We start from the raw sequence: 21,440 nt of genomic DNA, 5'->3' as shown, positions 1-21,440 counted from the left end.
CGAGAATAAAAAAAAAGTTAACCAATAGCCCTTTTATTGACTCCAACCCATCCAAAACAGTTATAATATAAGAAATACAGGATATTAGTGACTGTCGATATAACATATATATATATATATATATATATATATATATATATATATATATATTATTATATATATATATATATATATATATATATATATATATATATATATATATATAATTGTAGATAAATAAAGGCAGGAAGAAGAAGAAAATCTATCTATTGTATACATAAAATTTGTCATTTTGTAATACGTTAAAGTTTTTTAAAAAAATATTTGTTTGTTACATTTAAAATGTAAAATACCTATTTGTCTGTCTATTGTTAACATAGGTATTGGTTGTACCAAGTATAAAGTTGTCTTTGTTAACATATTTGTAATCTAATCGATAATATTCATGGAATTGTTTATTGGTTGTGAAGTGCATTTACGAACAATTTGTGTTTGAACGTAAGATTAACGAAAAAGGTTATTTGAAAGAATTTAGGAATTTGGAGTTCCTAGAAAATGTTAAAGTACTTACGACTGGGAAATTCAAAGACGTTGAAATGAAGAAAGAGGCATATTTGTTTTGACCAATGAAAAGGAAAGAAAGTTATTGATGGAAGGGGGTGTTAAGTCAAGAGAGTTTTTGGAATGAAAGAAAAACGACAGTGAGTGTAGAGACAGGGTAGAGAGTTGATTCCCGATAGCTGAAAGGAGCAGTTGTGTTTGAGAAAAAAAAAAAGTAAAAAAGTGTCGGTTTTCGTTAACCATAAGCCTGGTAGGCATCATTAAAAGTAACAAGTACAAAGTAATATTTTTTGAAAAGTTAAAATTAAATTCAGTAATAAGTGATAGCAGTTCTAAGTACTCACATAATAGTATCCGACATGGTAAATAAAAATTGTTCCAAGGTATTCAGATATACCTCTATATTTCTTTCTAACAATATTCTCCGTTGCGAGGACTTCTGTTTCATCGACGGATAAAGACTCCAGTGTATTGTGACAGGAGCTTTTACATAAACAATTTCGTAATATTTTTAAATTATTTCTTGCAACCATAATTCATTATTGTATCTATACTGGGTTTTTTTTTTTTTAAATAACTTGCGGTATTTTTTTTATATGCCTTTTTATATTTAATTACTTTTTTCATAGATTGTTTGTTTGTTGCAATTTATGCTGTCATTAAAATTTGTGTTTATTTCTTTGGTAGAAACATTTTTTTTAACATACGGTTATATTTTATTTTTAAATTTTATTTACCCATGAGTTCCCTTTGAGTATTGGTTTTGCATTTCTGTGATTAAATGACGTAAAACCCTGAGATTATTGACCAATTTGAGCTAGTCCAAAAAAAAATTTTTTTTGGTTCATTAATTATTAATTCAAAATAAATATAAGCAAAATTTTTTTATAAACAAATATTTTATAAAGAAAGAAGTAGAAATTTAACATTACGTAACATACAATTATATTTTATGTCTCCACTATTTGGTGGTTTTACATGGAAAGCAAAATGGTTCAAATGGTTTTTGGAAACCTTCAGGTTGTCGAAGACTCAGATCATTGCCTAGTGATCTCAACATTGAGAGCTAGAATTTCAAACATCAGCAAAGAAAATAAAATGGATAGAAAAAAATGAAATGTGCAAAAGCTGAGAGTTGCGACAATTGCAGAACGGTACTCGAAAAACATCACCAACAAGCTAAGGAATCAAAATGTAAATGAAGAAGGCCAGACAGATATAGACTCATATACTGGACCATAATAAAGGAAGATATTTAAGCAGCAGTAAAGCAACAAGTAAAGATGTATTGAATATATGTGAGGAATATTTTAACCATTCACTTAATAAATATAGGGGAAGAAGAAAACCTAGAAGACGAAATAGATGAGGTAAACGGAACAGACGAGAGGAAAGAAGAACCATCAACTTATTCTTGAAGTTAAAGATGCAGTTAAAAACTAACCGGAAACAAATCACCCAGAATAGATAATGGAAGAAGAACAACGGAAGATAATCAGCTATGCAGACGACGCAGTACTACTCTCTCAAAGTGAAAATGATTTACAACGTATGCTGCACCTATTTAATATAACCGCCTGAAAATTTAACATGTTAATTTCCCCAAAAAAAGACAAAAAGCATGGTTATAGCAGCAAATTTACTAAGATGTAAATTGGACCTAGAAGATCAGATAATAGAAAAAGTGATGGGGTTTAAATTACTAAGCATTCCATCATCTAGCTAAGGAAAGCTCGAAACAGAAGTGGAAGATCAAATAAATAGAGTAAACAGAGCCGCAGGTTGCCTGAATAAAACAATATGGAGAAATAAAAATATCGGGAAAAAAATAAAAGGCAGAATTTATTCAACAGTCATCAAACCAATAATGACTTACGCGGCAGAAACACGACCTGGCAGAGAGGACAAAAAGGATGTTAGAAACAGCAGAGATGAAAACAGTTTGATGGTAAAACACTATGCGACAGAGCTAGAAGGACATATATACAACATAGATACAAGGTGGAGAACATCAAGGACTGAGTAAGAAATAGAAGAGTCGAATGGAACAATCATAAGCCAAATGACAACAAAATAGAGTAATAAAGACTGCAGGAGACGGTTCCCCAATAGTAGGACGATCATTAGGAAGACCACGACAACTTACTGGAGGTACATTGAAAAACAGACAGAGACATCTCTACATAAAAAGAAGAAGAAGATAAAAACAGTGGTATAATTTATGACCAATCTTTTTGTGACACTCTGTATATATCATCACAAGTTCCATGTGAAAAGTTCCAATATCACTTACTTCGTTATTGACTTTGTTTAACTGTTGTGTTCAGGGCAGAGCTATTTTAAGAGTGTGCACTATATACATAAAAACATGTAATGACATCAAAAGATATACCTGTCTTGGTCATATGATCTCAACGTTTCTAACTTAATGTCCGCCTCCTTCTTGATTTCTAAGGTATATTTCGTGGAATCGGAAATATCAGTACGATGCATCGGCTCACTGAGAATAGTCCTGGTGGGAGAATGATCGACTGGAGCCGTGGACATGTCCATGTGACCAACGGGAATGGCCGATGGTGCTGGAGGTTCAGGTGGGAAATCGTCGTCGACGCCGAAATGGGAGAAGATCGTCTAAAATTAGAAGAGAAAAGTTATTCTTGATATACAAAAAATACAGAATAATTTGTAAAATATTTTAAACCTTAAATAAATACGGGAAGAACTACACTACAGACTTACATATTGCAGAAAAAGGGATCGTTTAGCATCATAGACCTTTGCTTTTGTGTACACTCTCGAGTATTTTTAAGTTAGGTTAGGTTAGTAGGCTTTGCTTGAACAGGTATTTAGAAATTTGTCTCTACTATGACGATCATGCTCGCTTACTGCTTCTTTTTTTTTTGTATATATTGAGCTTCATAGCGGTTTTCATGACTACTTTTCATTCAGTAGTTTCTCCTTCATCTTTTCGGATGAAGGACGGTGCGTTGTTCATTTTATTTGTCCCTTTTTTATTTGTTCTTGGTCGATTCTTGTTCCGAACCAGGAACAGCAAAGGATGACCCTGCTAACACAGGCTTCCATGCTATTACTGAGTAATTAGCGACCAAGACTAAGTATGAAGAGCCTCTCCACCACGATAAGGTCAAATACACAAAGAACAGCAACCGTAAACAAACAGTGGATATGTTTTTTCAGTGAAGAAACATTGCTGCAGCAAAAAATATATCAAATATAAATCAAAAAAAGTTGAGAAAACATTTACAATGTTTCACATACCACTTTTACCATTCGATAATTTGTATGACTAAACTACTCACAGCATACATCTGACTAATATAGACGTAATTTTTAACATATAATTGAAAAAGTTCCGATCAATAGTAATAATTAGTGTTTCATTACACAGAATTTGGGTACTTAGCTAATAGATAACGTGATTTTCTCACCTGTCCCGATAGTAGGCCATGGCTGCTCATGTTTAGAGGTTTGTTTTGGTCGGATTGTTGCGAGATCGGCCTCTTTCTTTTCGGCTCGGGTTGAGGTTCCAAAGCTACTGGCATGTCATCTTTTTCGTTCTCGTCGCTGGAGGGTTGTTCGCTGCCACCAGCCTTCTCGTTCTTCTTTTCTCTATCTTCCCCACTGTCCTCTTCCTCCTTGTCTGCTCCTTCTTCGCCGTCTTCCTCCTCGCCGCTAATTTCATTCGAATCGAGGACGGCCTGAAAGGTTGTTTTTGGGTATTTTGCCTTTGGTGGACCGAGATCTTGAGACTGAAACTATAAGATCAACATTAGTAAGAATAGGAATTACAAAAAAAAACTATTAGTGTAATCATATAAAATGAAAACACTTAACGGCAATAAAACTAACCGTATCTAACATGTCCTTTATATAGCCATAATATGTTATATTATGTTGAATATTGAAAATTTTCAATGATGCAGAAACTTCGGACACGATCAGGTAATGTTATTAACGGTACTCTAAAAGATAAACTCTAAAAGGTCTTGCTTATGACAACAAATTTAATAATAAAGTAACTGGAAGAAAGTGAAGTTATTCATTATTCCGTAAGTGGAAAGCAGGACAGAGTTTGACAGCCGCCAAACTGATGGGAACCAATGTACTCGAAATAATAGTCTTTGAGTGGCCATTTATATTGGAAACATAAAAAGTAAGTATTAATCGATTTATTAATTTTTTAATGTCAAACAATAAAAGATGAACTTCAGAACAAAATCTGAAATCTTTATTGAAATTTTCAAGGCCTACTACGATATTTTTTCTTTGACAAAAGTAGAGAATTTTTATTAATGATATCTTTAGTAAAAAAATACTACACTACAAATATATTTATTAAAAAAGAAGCTAGAACGACTTACAATTAACTTACAACTCATTTAGCTAAGTATTCTTAAAATTCCTTGAACTGCAAAAGTCTCAAACAAAGAAGTGCTAAGACGAATTGGACATGGCAGGAAGCTTATGAAAACAATTTAAATAAGAAAAACATCGTATCTGTTTACTGTTAAATCTGTTTACTGTTTACTGTTAAATACTCTCTTCTACACGTCATCATGTAAGGAAGAGTAGAGGGAAGAAAAAGTTTGGGAACAAAGAAGAAATCTTGGCTGAGAAATATCAGAGATTAGACTAACGTCAGTGTGAACAGACATTTGTCGTTGTACAAGATATGGAATAATATCTGCATCAATAGATAGCCGTAGAAAGTTTACATTTTAATTTAAAAAAAGTAATAAAAGACCCACTTGTGTACAAAATTTAAAATGTTTATTCAACTTTTCACGGTATATGTATATGGGGCGGACATGTCCTACTAGGACGAAAGTACAGCAGAAAATAAGCAGAAATCAGCTCAGAATAATAACATGTTTTCTTATGTACAAATGATGTATGAATGACGTGGTCAATTCAGTAATATAATGTAAAAGAGATCTATCTTATAGACTGATGGTGAAAGATATATACATGAATATATTATTATTATATAAAGATAGTAATGTTTGAGATGAATTAAGTAATATGAGGAAATATGTATTGAAGTTGTAACTAAGAGATGAGATGTAACGTTAGTTGTATAAATCTAAGGGAATGTTAGTGAATAAGTATTTTGAATTGACTGATAAAGTGTGCATATTATCCAATAGTATAAGATTCTTGTATTAAGACAATGGGAATATTTTTAAATGAGGTGTGAGTTGAGGATGAGTTTTATTTTATATAAACGTTAAAGGGGTCTTAAGATAAATCAATGTGATAGTGGTAAAGATTGAAAGAGAACTGGTAAATGTAGATAGAATCAACAGCATAAGTAAAAATGTAATATTAAAACTTTGAGAAACTAAAAAAATTAAAAAGTGGTACCTAGTAATGAAACTGGATATAAATAATTCCTGAAGTGGCAGTGTGGCAGTTAAATGTATGATTTTGAAATTATTGATAAATGGAGATAAATTTTTAACTGAATGAATGAATTGAGATGTTGATATGAATGAATGGAAACGAAACTGTCTGATTTAATTTAAAATGACATGAGCATGAAGGAAAAAAGATTTTTTTTGAAAGATTTTTTTTTTGTAAAATCAAACACAATAGATTGTAATGTGTCCTAGTAGTAAAGGATCTTAGTATTTTTAACAAGGAAGTATTTTTGAAATAGGGAAGTGAATTGACATTAGATGCGGGCAATATGTGATAGGAACTGTAGTGAACTTTGTTTGATGTTCAAGGCATTGAGAAGAAGAAAAGGATCATTGTTGTAATCATTTTGGTTAATGTGGGAAGCAATAATAATGGGAATTAGAAGGAGTGGAAGAAAGAAGAAGTCATTGATGAATAGGGGAGGAGGGGGCACTTTTGAACGTTTTTTCTTTTTAAGTGTATTATGACTTACTTAAATGGTAGAGATGTAATATCCTTCATAAAAATAGGTAGGCTTAGATGGGCTGGACATGTGTCAAGAGCAAATGAAAATTACCCACCCAGACGAACTCTATTATCGGTCCCAGTGGGAAATAGGAGTAGAGGCAGACCACGACTGAGATGGAGGGACGGTGTGGACGAGGACGCAAGGAAAATCGGCGCGGCAAATCGGCAACGGTTGGCGATGAACAGAAACGACTGGCGAAATAGACTGGGGAAGGTCAAGGCTCAACTAGAGCTGTAGCACCACTGATGATGATGATGATGATGACTTACTTTGCCTAAAATTATTTATTTTAGGTATCGCAAACAACATTAGCACATTTAATAATGCAATATTGTCTATCAAACTTACCAAAAAATTATCTGAACATACAAAAAAATTAACTTTACATATTATAAGAAATATTTTCAAAAGTGCGCCTAATAGGGATAGCTTTGAACTAAGCTATAACTAAAAATACTTTGAAATCAAACCAAATATACAGTTTATTATTGAAAGGACACAATAAAAAATATACAAACGTGAAAAAACACAATAAGTACCTAAGTGCCCCTAAGGTATAGACATTCAAAGAAGAAACTATTAATTTTTAATTTACATTGTAATTATCCATTGAATTTGAAAAAGAAATAAATGATTGCGTTCTACAAGTGCTATAATTTGAATTGTTTATAGTATGTAATTTTAAAACTACATCTTCAATGGGAACTATCGAAATATCCTCCGTTTCTGGAAAGTGAAAAATTGCTTAATTCTTTTCAAAAATCTAACTCTGAATCCACAGCAAATATTGCAGTGATCTGTCCCACATAATAATTACACAGCTTTTTTGTAACAAACTTTACTAACATATAGTCATTCTGTTCATATTCGGCAATTTCTGTGAAGTCCTCCGATTCATCTGAACTGGCATAAACGATGTATTCATCGGATTCCGAAGTTTCACTTTGTGGTAACTCCGCATTCTTCTTACTAGAAGGAGTAGTCTTCCAAATGTTTCTTTTCATCTTATTTGCTTGCAACTTCTGTTGTTTTTGTTCTCTTGTTAAAGTTTCTTCTTCAATTTTGTTTTTTTCTGGTGTTTCTATTAAAACTCTAGATTTAACCTTTTTTCGTGCTGTAGTATTTTCTCTCGGGGCAGCCTTTGCGAAATGTCGTACAATTTCAGGTGTTATTGGGGTTGATGTAGATGGAACAATTTTAATTTCATGTGCTACTGGGGTTGATGTAGATAGAACAGCTTCTGTTGAGTTGTTTACATTATTTCCTGGTCCTGGCCGGTCAGTAACAAAAGCACAGTCGAAATCGTCATCCGACAATACAAGACGGTTTAGGGGCCAAGCGCCCGTTTTTCTAAAATCTTCAACTATATTTTTCATGATAAATGAAGAAGTGTATGCAGTGTTTGTAATAGCTGCTAAGTCATGTATGGTAATTGCTTGAGCAGGATGAATTATCATCCATTCGTTCATAGCAATTTCAAGTTTTGATTTAAACGACGAATAAACAGCTACATCTAGCGGTTGAAGGCGATGTGAGGTGTGGGGTGGAAAAGTATCTAACACTATACCATTTTCACATGCAAACATTATGGATTCAAGAGAACAATGAGTTTCGTGATTGTCCATCGAAATTAAAATTGGGGAATCAGAAGAATACTGTGTATAACTGAATACTTTTGAAATATATATATATATATATATATATATATATATATATATATATATATATATATATATATACAATAGACAAAACTGAAATTATATGTAATTTGTAAGGTGATAGAAGTTTCAGAGAAGTTTGTAATGTTTCACAAAAAAAAAAAATCTTAAATTGATGAAATAAATAAAAATATGTACGCACAAACCTTTTTAGTATTCCTGCTATCGGACGTCGTGATCGACTTTTCAATTAATAAACGATTGAATTTATTTGGTCAGTTAGATCGGTATTGATTTCATTATGATCATAAGCAATGGCTTGGCGATCATTTTTTAAACTCAGAGATTTTTTCTATTAATAAATTGCTGTCTCAGATTCCACAGTTTTAGACTTCTTTCTCAAGACACTTATCATACAAAAAGGTTTACAAAACCCGTCCAAGAGACAGAAACGAACTTTGTACAAACATTGGAGAGGCGTGTGCAGAAATAACCTAACTACGAAATGTAATTTGAAACATTCGTAAGAGCTGCGACAAATGTATCCAACTAGAGGTTGGATTAGTAGAAGCAACTAGGCAATAACCTAACCTAAAATTAGGTTTTACACTAAATTAAAATATCTATATTCATAATGAATAATTAACAATTAACAGAGGAGATCGGTAATGTAAAGCACGAAACACCAATAAAACTCCTCCAAGTTGCAGGTATAGACTTGAAAGACATCAGTATCATAACAAGCCTCTATTGGAACCAATCGGCAAAAATAAGAATCGATAAAGGCTTGTCAAAAAAATATCCCTATTTAACACGTTAAACGCTACGAGAAGCAAGTGTGCATCTCATACACTGAACTTACTGACGCCACGAGAAGCACCGTTGCATCTCATACCCTTAGTATATTTAGAACGCCTTTATATATTTAGCCTGCATTTTTGGAATACTATTGACTAGCGATAAAACAATAGATTATTATGTAGCTTGAAACTAAGTTTTATCTATATATATATATATATATATATATATATATATATATATATATATATATATATATATATATATATATATATATATATATCGTAAACAAGAGTTTTTTAATGCAAAAGATCCGTAAATATCCTTTAAAATTAAATTAAATTAGCAATACATGTTTCTAGTTAAGAAATAAATAAACAAATATAATTGTGTACAAATGTCATGAATTTGCACTGAATGAACCTGAAACGAGAAAATGGAGTTTTGTCTATTCAAGTCTTCTACCAATATCTGCTGAATTTTTTGCGTAACATGTAACACAATCTTCTTCTAACCGAACTTTGTATTTCCTCTATATGGTGACCTTCACGAGAATCTGCCATCTGTTGCTCTGGATTAGTTATTCTACCAGTTGATAAACCAACTCTTCCTTGAAATATGTGGTGGACATGTTACTGTTGGTTACTTTTTTGGTAAATTATTTAGGCGTTGACAATAGCTCACCCTAAAAGGATCTCAATTGCTATTTTACGATACCATTTCACTGATTTTCGTAATGCTGTAGAGTAAGACTTTATTTGGTCGGATATATCTATAAATCCTTTGCTATTGCTGTAGTTGACAACAGAAATTGACTTTTTAACTATTCCTTCTCTTTGACATACATCTACCATTTCAGCAGTATGCTTATAAACTTAGCATAAGCACTTTGTCCTTCCACTTAGTTACTACTACACCTGTGATACTTTCCATTCCAATAATCTTCCCTTTCTTTAATTTTACACCTGTCACTTCTTTCGGATTAAGTTTTCTATTTTGCCTCAAAGTTTCCACCAAATTTGTATTTCTGTTTAGCAACCTATGTACTAATGTAACGCTAGTATAAAAATTATCTGTGTATATGTTACGTCCACCATCTAATAAGTTATTAGCTAAACGAAACACAACACTATCCGTAGATGACATATTTTCAGTTTTATCATTACCACAATGAATTTGTAGATCATAAGTATAACCTCCATCCAAACAGAGTTTGTATATCTTCACCCCGAACTTATGTCTCTATTAGGGTTTTTATGCTTTGTAGATGGTCATTAGTTCCGTAACTTTTTCGGAATCCTGCCTGTTCTCTTGGTTGAAATGTCTCTAATTTTCTTTCCAGTAAATGTTAAGATTTATCAACATCCTTATGTTCGATTAACTCTTTTAATTAAAGTTCGTGCAATACGTATACATTTCCTTCTGAGTGTTTACATTGACCGAAGTTTACGCTTTAACTGTGATATTTCATGTTTCACACTATGCCTTGAGTAATGAGCGATGATTGGAGAAAAAGTAACAATTAAAAGTAAAAGTGAGTAAGTAACGAATTTTTTGGAATTAATATGTCAAAAGGTTTATGACAACGGAAAGAAAGCCAAAAATAAACGAATATTGCAGCACTATTTTGTAAAATTATCGTCTATCATCCTCATCGTCCAAAGAAGGAGACACATATCTCAAATAAATTGCGTACCATTCAGAATCATGGTACTTTATCAGCTTCATATCGTGTCCAAAAACTCTCCTGACAAACGAGGACCGATAATTTTAGACAATTTAAGCCAATTCACCTAGTCCGAAAATGCTTCCTAAGTTTGAAGATGACGCGTTATAATTAGTTTTTTTTAAATACCTCCAGAACGCTTCTATTTAGAAAAACGAAAACTGGTACGATTATTTATTTATCCTGCAGAGTTGAATCGATTTCATCAATTGTAAATTTCTAGTACCGATCATAGGCGTCCGTTTTGGGTAGGTCAACGGTTATTTTAACGCGTAACTTTTTTGTTTTTACCTTTTAAGCATTCGCGATACTAGATTATTAAATTTTTAGTTATTCCAGTAGTAAAAGGTAATCTTACTCTAAGTCGATAGGATACACCGTTTTCTAGAAAAATCGATTTGAAATTTTTTCGTTTTTTCGCCATGAAAGTTAAATTAATATTATTTGCACTAGTTGGCCGTGACCTGTCAACAGAAGTGTAACCTACGTTTTTCATTGTCAAATTGTGGTCAGTTCGTGAAGTTTATCTTTTAGTTTTTTACTTCGTGGCATTCAAATATAACAATTTCAATTCAACAAAAATTGTTTTACTAATGAGGCATATACTAATCAGCGTATATGCTTTAGTTTATGGCGAAATGAGGTGTAACGCTCGAGCAGCACAACGTAGATACCCTGAAAAATTTCCCAATCGTGATCCCACTCAGCATTTACAGCTCTTCATCAACGATTAAGAGAAACAGGTTCAGTGGTTGCAAAAAATATTGAAAGAGGGGACGTGATGATGTAACAGCAGCACCTAAAGATGTTATTTTAATGGAAGTTGAGAAAAATCCAGAAATTAGCGTTCGAAGACTATCTGCCATGTATCCCAGAATTTCAAAATCTTCCGGAGGAAATATCTTACACAACGAAAATTTATATCCTTTTCATTTTACAAAGGTACAAGCACTGCTACAAGAGATTTTCCTGTTCGTGAAGAATTCGCTACATGGTTACAAAATCAAAAAAACCCAAAGAAGATTATTTTCAGATATATTTTTTTTTGCGACAAAGTTACATTCACAAAAAATGCAAATTTTTAATGTGCATAATGTATAATATTATTTCCTATTTCTATAATTATGCCCTAAGCATCAGCATAGGTTTAGAATAAACATCTGGATAGGAGTACTGTAGTTCACGATTATCTACTTGGGCCTGTGGAACTGCCTGCTCGTTTAAATGGTGCTGATTACTTACATTTCCTGTAAAATGTTTTTATCTGATTCGTTACATGATGTGCCTTTAAATAATGATATGCCCTCGCTCCGACCATAGGATCGTACCATAATCGATCGATAGGTAAAATAAATGTATTATTTTAAATGCGAGCGTTCACTGTCAATGCTATGCTCTAGGCGAGGATACGATGCGATGGTCTCCATTATGAACGTACCATAATCTCGATCGATTATGGTACGATCCTATGGTCGGAGTGAGGGTCGACGCCTCGTTATGAGCGCCCACTTAGGAAACATTTTCGAACTAGGTGAATTAGATTAAATTGTCTTAAAATTATCTGAGGAATCTCCGGTCTTCGTTTGTCAGGAGAATTTCTGAACTCTAAACCTGTATTAACCTTGCATTACTTTTTCTCTATAGTAAAATACTGAGGTGAGCATCACGAAATTCGCAGTTCGCAGCCACAGTAAATAGTTGGAAGAATCCATTCATATATATATATATATATATATATATATATATATATATATATATATATATATAAAATAATAAATAAATAATTAAATTAATTTATTCAATTTTAAAAATACTAATTAAATTTTAAAAATACAGAAAACATAAAATGAAGCTTCGCGATAGTTTCCAGTACCGCCTACTGTACCACTTTTGTTACTTTACTACACTGTTAATAATTGATTATAACCAAAAATACATACCTTTGGTGTGGAGTGTTTGAGTGGTGGCGATTTCCTGCCACTTTTGCAATGCAGTGAGAGCGGCACCAAATCCGGAGTGTCTAAAAGATCCTTATTGTCCTTGTCGTCCGGTGTTTCGCACAACCCTTTGATCTTTAATTGGTCCGCAGTGCGCAGCAGCGACTGCAAAAAATATCCAATATTACATTTTGGACTAAAAGAACAACGAGTAGCGGAAATTAGTTTTGCGATTTTTAGGTCATAATGAGCAAAAGGGCTTTTAGGCAAATGGAAATTGATGTACTTGTTCAAAGGGTAGGTATATTAATAGACAACCTATGAGTTCTTTTGTAATAAAATTTTTTAAAAAACAGCTTTTACACTCTTAATGGTTAAAATTTAATTAACTACAAAACATGTACATAATGAGCAATTTTGTAACAAAAATAGTAGCTAAAATCTTTTCTCCTTCAAATTTTTCTACTGGTTTTGTTGGGTATTCTTTTAATTTCTTCTTTTTTTCATCTTTCATAATTTATGTGTTCTAAGTGTTACAAAAATACTTAGTTTTGTGTATCCAAGTAACATTAACTTATTTGGAATAAATTATAATATTAGAGTTATACAAATTCTAGTACCAAATTTTTTTAAAAGGAAATAAACACGATAAAAAAATAACGATTAAACAGATATGATAACACAGAAAAAGAGAATTTAGAAAATAGACAAAACATTAAAACAAACGAAGCTAAGTTTCGCTTTTTTTTCAATTAGGTATTAGAAAATAAACAATTTTTCAGATCTTGTTTACAAATATCTTTACATCAAACTTATGTATACCAATTTACACCGTATTTAAGACAATTCAGGCTACGGTTTCAAAACTTTTTCATATTAAATTCTAGAAAACAGTGACAATTTTTACAGTCAACATAACTAGTTAATAGTGAATTAAAACTTAATTTGAGAATATCTTTTCGAGACTTGCTTACTCCTTGGCTCCAAGATCCTAAGTATCTGAGCAAGATATTTGCTGAATGTATTTCTTTTATCATCATCATCATCATCATCATCCGCTCTACAACTCTAAATGAGTTTTGGCCGTGTTTACTATTTGCCTCCAGTGTTGCCGGTCTTCTGCACCTACCTCCCACTGTTGTACTCCCATTTTGCGTAGACCGATTGCTACTGGATCCTTCCATCTTTTTCTTAGGGATCGACTGACCTACCATCGGGCAGTTCCAAAATGTTGTATTGATAAGTATTTCATCACTCGATCTTAGTACATGTCCCGTCCATCTTATTCGGTTTGCCCTAATGTAGTGTACTATGTTTTCATCTCCATAGAGTGCCTGGAGTTCCTGGTTATGTCTTCTTCTTCATTTCCCTGTAGTTTAGTCTCTAAAAGACTCAAAGATGGTCGGTACTATCTTCCGTTCCAATACCAGTAATTTTGTTGCTTCCCGTTAGTTCAGCGGCCATGGCTCGCTTCCATACGTTATTGTGGACAAATTATGGTTTTATATACTCTTTTTGCTGCTCTTAGCTGCTGAGGATATTCTTGATTTAAGTACCGTCGCTAGGGCATAATATACTATTTCTACTATAGCTTGTATAATAGAAATATATAAAAGTTACAAGTATAACTTAAGGCACCTGTGGGTCAATCCAAGACAGGTTATTGAGCAATATATGGAGGATATATTGCTTAAATATACAGCTAAAGCCTTAACACTTGAATAGGCAATTAAGTAATACCCGGCATTAAACAAAAACATAACGAGAATGTTAAAAAGGAAAATGGTCAACTGCTGCAGTGATGGTCAACTGCTGCACGAATAACGAACTAAGAATAAACAACACATTTTTTGACCACAAAGACCAACACAAATATACATTTAATAACACCCGTGGACAAAGATCTATGATAGATTATGTTATAACCAACAGAGATATACATCCATTGAAAATAATCGACATAAGATGCCGCAACTCAGCAGATGTAGGTAGTGACCGTAGCCTAGTATTAGGTAAAATAAGAATCATCCTAAAATACTTTCCACCCAAGAGAGCGGCGCCAACACAAACAAAAATCAAAGTCGAAGGACTAAATACGGAATCTAAGGAATACTTATACAGGAAAAGAATATCAGAGAAGATCGCTGGGAATGAAATATTAGAAAACGATAATATCGATGAAAGCTGGATAAAACTCAAAAATAACATAATTAACGCAGTAACAGAATCACTTGGAGAGAGGAAAGTAACGAACACTAACATATAAAAAAAAACACCAGGGTTTAGAGAGGAAGTGAAGACAAAATGTGAAGAAAAGAAAAAAGCCTTTTTACAACACACGCCACAACAAACACAACAGACATACAACCACTATAAACGAATCAGAAATGAAACGAATACTTTAGTTAGACAAATAAAAAAGGAACACTGGCAGAGTTTCTCAAAACAGATGGAACACGATTTCTACGGAACACAAAAAGAATTACGGAGAATGATCAGAGGACAAAGAAAAGAGATGAACAAACTAATAAAAATGAAACACATTCAGAAGGAAACATGGGTAGACTACTTTAGATCCCTATTTGCTAAAGCTGACGATAATGAACCACCAACACCAGAGGTGATGACAAACGAAGAAATAAATATTGAGGAGGAAGAGGTAAAGGAAGCATGAAGGAAATTAAAAAATAGAAAATCACCAGGAGAGGACAGAATACCGAACGAACTCCTAAAGTACGGAGGACCAGATCTGACCAAACAACTACTAAAACTAATCCAAAAAATAATAGAACAAAACAGAATTCCTCAAGAATGGAGATCAAGCATCCTAATACTTGTCTTAAAAAAGGGAGACAAATCGGACCCGGAAAATTACAGAGGAATTAATTTATTAAACACAACACTAAAATTAACAACCAAAGTGATAACAAATAAATTAAATAAAATTATAAAACTAGCAGAAGAACAACAAGGTTTTAGGTCGGGAAGATCATGCACCGACGCTATATTTATAATGAGGCAAGTGCAAGAGAAATCATTAGAATACAACAAACCGGCATATCTATCTTTCGTGGACCTTACAAAGACATTTGACCGGGTCAAATTAAAAGACGTTATCCACTTGCTGTATGCAAGAGACATACCTCTAGGAATAATCAAAACGATCAAAAATATCTACCAAAACAACACAATAAAAGTAAAAGTAGAAGAAGAACTAACTGACCCTATTGAAGCTGGTAATGGGATAAGACAGGGAGATTCTATAAGTCCTCTATTGTTCAACCTGATTATGGACGAAATAATAAAAAAAGTAAGAACTAAAAAAGGATACCAAATGGGAGAAAAACAACTTAAAATAATCTGATATGCAGACGACGCAATACTACTCTCTCAAAGTGAAGATGATTTACAATGTATGCTGCACGAATTTAATATAGCCGCCAGAAAATTTAACATGTTAATTTTCCCAAAAAAGACAAAATGCATGGTTACAACAGCAAATTTACTAAGATGTAAATTGGAGCTGGAAGGTCAGATAATAGAACAAGTGATGGAGTTTAAATATCTAGGCCTCACATTATCTAGATACGGACAGCTCGAAACCGAATTGGAAGATCAAGTGAATAGAGCAAACAGAGCCGCAGGCTGCCTAAATGAAACAATATGAAGAAATAAAAATATCGGGAAAGAAACGAAAGGCAGAATTTACAAAACAGTCATCAGACTAATAATGACATACGCGGCAGAAACAAGACCTGATACAGAGAGGACATAAAGGATGTTAGAAACAGCACAGATGAAAACACTTGGAAAAATTGATGGTAAGACACTATGGGACAGAGCTAGAAGTACAGATATACGACGTAGATGCAAGGTGGAGAACATCAAGAACTGGGTAAGAAATAGAAGAGTAGAATGGAACGATCATATAAGCCGAATAACAACAAATAGAGTAGTAAAGACGGCAAGAGACGGTTCCCCAATAGGAAGACGATCAGTAGGAAGACCACGAAAACGATGGAACGACAACTTACTGGAGGCACATTGAAAAACAGACAGTCATGTCTATATAAAAAGAAGAAGAAGAAGAACAAGAAAACTGTGGCAGAGACTGATAGATTTCATTTTAAAGTAGGATTGCATCAGAACTCTGTTTATTTCCAAGGAAACTGCAGAGTATCATACCATAATGCTTAATATATATTTTGATGATATACTACTGAAATGTCGAAAGGGATACAGTATAAAGACTAGATCCGTGAAGACATGCTCCTGAAGAAAAATCTTTAAAACTTAAAAACGGAGTATCTGGAAGGTTCATTTAAATATTGGGTTACACGATTGTGAACAGTAATAGCTTCAAGTAGCTGGGATCGGTATTACAGAGTAATGGAGAAATAGATAGAGATATATGCAGTACAGTTAGGGCGGGATAGATGAAATTTATGCTTCACCATTTGATGCCATAATGAGAGAATATAAGTTGATGATTAGGATATGTTTAACATTGAGATGCTAAAAACTAAAGAAAAACTGGTGGGAGACGTTTGCGCAAGGCATGTCTGTAAAGTGGATTGATATGGGTAAGACCGAGGAAAAATACTTATGGAGAAATGTAATTAGGAAAGCCGACTCTGCGTAGGGATAACAGCAAGGAGAATGATGAATATATAGTATAAGATAATATATAGTATAGCTTCAATCCCAATTAAATATACGGCTACGAGTAACACTGAAACTGTTCTTTGGAAAACCAATTTGTGACAATTTATCGAGTATGTCGGTAATAGTATAAAGCATGTAAACGTATATAAACACATAATAATACCACAGGCATACTCAATGTATAATCATCGTCATATTTTATGTGTCCATTGCTCTTTATCTTGTAGTCTGAATGCATATTCAAACAAGCACTATACGGCGCCGAAATTGGTATAAAAATAAACGGTAAATATATTAACAATATCAGGTATGTAGAAGATACCGTTCTAATAGCAGAAATAATGAAAGACTTAAACAAAATATACTAGACGGAGTTAATGATGCAAGTAAAGCAATGGAACTGACAATAAATCTTAAAAAAACTAAAGTAATGGTGATTAGCAAAACCGATGAAAATTGTCGCATTGGCAATTAGCAATATTCAGATACTTAGGAGGAATGTTAGTGGGATCCAGATTTGGAAATAAAAATACGAATAGAACAGGCTAGGAACATGTTTTAAAAATCGAAGCAAATTATCTATAAGCGAAAACTAAGCTTAGACATCCGAATTAGAGTTATTAAATGCTACGTTTGGTCAGTTCTTCTGTATGGAGTTGAAGCCTGGACCTTAAAATTAAGTACCATGACACGACTAGAAGCCTTTGAAATGTGCCTTTATTGCAGAATGCTCAGAATATCATGAACACAACACATTACGAATCGAATAGTATTAAACACCATAAATATAGAGTAAGAACTTATAACAACGATTAAGACAATAAAGACCTTGTATCTAGGCCACATAATGAGAAATGACAAATATAACCTGCTACTAATAATAATTGAAGGGAAGATAGAGGGCAGAAAAGGGGTAGGCAGAAGAACTATGTCATGTCTTTGCAATATCAGAGCTTGAAAGGGCATAAACGTTCAAAAATTACTAAGATGGGCGCAGAATAGAGAACATTTTGATGTAATCGAGTGCACCAGAAGAAGAAGTCCATTGTCGGATATAAGCTGTCTCCATATACCTCAACGAATTTCAATTTTGTGCAAGTTTCCAATTGTGTTTTATTTTCAGTTTTTTAGTCCATCTATCGTTATTGAGTCGTACTACACGGCCTTAAATCTCCATTTTGTTTCTGTCACTTTTTCTATAACAACTTCTACCATTTAACGTATTAACTTTAACGTATTTGACGTGATATATACATTTAATTCCTAATATTAATTTTTCATTTCCTTCTGTAATATTCTTGTAATGAAAAGACATCACTTTCAGTTATAACTGAAAGCATTCTCTCATATTCTGATATTTCAGGCATATACATACACTAGAATGTAGAACATTTGTTTTAGCAAATTCTTAATATCAGTTACGATATTTAAAAAAACAGTGCCACAATTTAAAAACAGAACATATAACCATTATACCAAATAAATAATTAGAAAACAATACATGTGACGTTTTTATAAAGTGTCAACGTTGTAAAACTGTCCTTGTGAACCCTTTCTAGCCGAAAGAATGAAAAATGTCAGCGGTCTGTAACGAGATCTCTCGTTCAAAAAAGATTCCAGTGTATGTATAACACATCCGTGCAATATCGCACAAAGACCATAAGGACATCACAAATTGCAAACCGAATGAGTCGTTCGCGAGTTCAGGCTGGCAGGAACGCGGCAGAAGCAGAAGGCAACGTCCTTGAACCCGAGAGTATTGATTGGTCCAGACTCTCGCACACACACTCAAACGGCAGCAGCAGAACACGGCACCAGCAGCATTTGTAGAGAGAATACACAGCATCACTTTCTCTTCCGGCGGGGTTGCCGATTCTACGCCCTGAATTGAAAATATGGAACTTTATCAATAGTTTCAGTTCAAAATACTTTTTTAGTTGACCATAGCCTAGAGGAGGAAGGTGATGGATAGGGACGACTGGAGAAAAATTCTTGGGGAGGCTAGGACCCACACAGAGTTGTAAAGCCAAAATGATGATGATGATAGCCTAGAGTTAAGGATGATTTTATTTATTTTGCCAGCTTACGAAACCGATGTATATAAGCTGATTTTTGAAATAAACTTTAGAGCGGTTTTGAAACTCCGTTTTTCTGGCATAATTAACACATTTTTTATATTAGATATTTTTATCAATTGTGGCTTAATTCCATATAAAATTCACATTTCAATCAATTATGGCTTAATTTCATATAAAAATATCGATTTAAAATTTGGAGCACTATTTGAAAAGTTAATAACAGATTTTCTTTTCTGATTAGAAGTGACTCGAAACTCCTCTTCCTGCTTGATTTCTGCATTTCTATTTCCAAATCCAAGTCAACATTTATAATAGCGTGAATAACGGGCAAACTGTACTTTGTTGCAAAATGAAATTGTAAAAACTAACACCATTGGAAGCAATTCTGCGAAACAAAATATTATTGTAAATGTGTTCACGAAAAAATTATTATAAAAAAATAAATAAAAAAAAAGTTTAAAACAAATATGTTAAAAAATATAATAAAGAGAATCAAATTAAAAAAAACAAAAATAGAAAAAAAAAAGAATTAAAAATGAACAATAGACTACATAAATATTATAAGTAAAAAAAAATAATTAAAAAAATATATATGTAAAAAAAGTTACTAAATATAAACACACAATTTTACTAACATATTAACATTTTTATCTAATTAGTGTGTGAGAATTTGAAAAGTTAATGTATCTATATTGGATTATAAAATGCTGTTTTTATAATTTACAAATTAAAAAAAGTCTGGCTAATTGGTTTATGCCAAAGCCATTTAAAAATAAAAATAAAAAAAATAACAGGCAAACTGGATCCACTGATGACAGAAGGAAAAACTTTTAAACATACATTTATGAAAAGATAAAAATACTAGTGAATATAGATATTTAAAATATCAAAGTTTTGAGGACATTGAATAAATTCCATTAATAAAAAAATTTCATGTATGGAGTTAAAATAAAATACTCTAGTAAATTAGAAACATATTAACCACAAACCAATGTTATTTCTCCATATTTGGTCCTTTCTCTCTCAAAAGATATGCTCATCGGTTTACACAGATAATATTTATAGAGTTTTGTAAATCGTTATGGAACATAGGGTGTCAGAGTTGGGATAGTAAAAATTTTCTTCATGATAAATATGAAGATTTTTTTATTCGCACTCGTCTAACTCATCATAAAGATAATTTGTTGCATGCCACCTTCAAACGGTTGTCTAAATTTTATGTTTTTTGACCGCGTAAATTTTGTTATGCCACTATGTTTACTGTTTTCTAAGTTTACTTTTAGTTCTGTCTATAAACTCTATTACTGTATAATTATTACTGTATAATTAATTATTAATAAAACATAAAACACAACAGTTTTGATTTCCACGGAATATAGCTAGTTAACATGTAACAACACGTGAACTATCAGCATCCTTCCAAGAACTTCATTTTAAACTGTTTATATGTGCTAACAACTTATCGATATAAAAGAGGGTTTTATTACTTTCTATCCCTCTAAATCACGCATAACTTCACGCATAAATCACGAAGTGATAATGCAATGAATTCCCCTGCCCTATTGCATCGGAGTATAACAACCATTCTGCTGATACAGCTTCGCTTGTAAAAATCCAATGATATCCAGGTCCAGGATCATTTCCTATGTGCCTTATCTTGGTTCAGACGGTCGCTGTTGCCCTCCGTCAGGAATATTTAACGACCTTCCGGTGGAGATGTGGAAATGGAAATACATATGGGGATTAAATGGAGTACACGATTGGGACCTGTTTTAGCTTAAAGAGAGAAACAGAAGCTGGCGTATAGGTAGGCTTGCCAACCCCTGCAGTAGTCTGTTCTTTACTGAGAATTGTAAAAGAGTACTAGACGCTACCCGGAGAAACAGTGAGAAACTGAAAGCCTTCCTGGAAACGAAATACCCCAAAACACACTTTATTTACCAAAAGTAGAGGTATTCGAGAACACCTTCTGAAAATAAGATAAATAATATAAAAATCTAGATAATTCAATATGGCACTATACATTTGTTTTATAGATTATCGCAAAGCATTCGATAGGGTCAATGGCAACACTTACGGCAGATACTA

The 21,440-nt window shown here is 32.8% G+C and overlaps 1 protein-coding gene across 3 annotated transcripts in view; it reads right to left on the bottom strand.

Moving 5' to 3' along the window:
• The window catches only part of LOC140437078 (uncharacterized), a 223,685-nt gene that overhangs the window by 24,786 nt on the left and 177,459 nt on the right, over positions 1–21,440 (bottom strand). For all 3 annotated transcript variants that reach the window (XM_072526333.1, XM_072526335.1, XM_072526334.1), the window contains 3 exons: positions 12,613–12,774; positions 3,990–4,316; positions 2,933–3,171 (listed from right to left, as the gene is read on the bottom strand). In XM_072526333.1, coding sequence (XP_072382434.1) covers positions 2,933–3,171; positions 3,990–4,316; positions 12,613–12,774 — 728 coding nt within the window. The remainder of the gene's footprint in view (positions 1–2,932; positions 3,172–3,989; positions 4,317–12,612; positions 12,775–21,440) is intronic.

Source organism: Diabrotica undecimpunctata, chromosome 3, assembly GCF_040954645.1.
Source record: "Diabrotica undecimpunctata isolate CICGRU chromosome 3, icDiaUnde3, whole genome shotgun sequence".
In the NCBI taxonomy this organism is placed as follows: Eukaryota; Metazoa; Arthropoda; class Insecta; order Coleoptera; family Chrysomelidae; genus Diabrotica; species Diabrotica undecimpunctata.
Note: the sequence above shows the minus strand (reverse complement) of the source record. Positions and strands in the feature narration are given on the sequence as shown.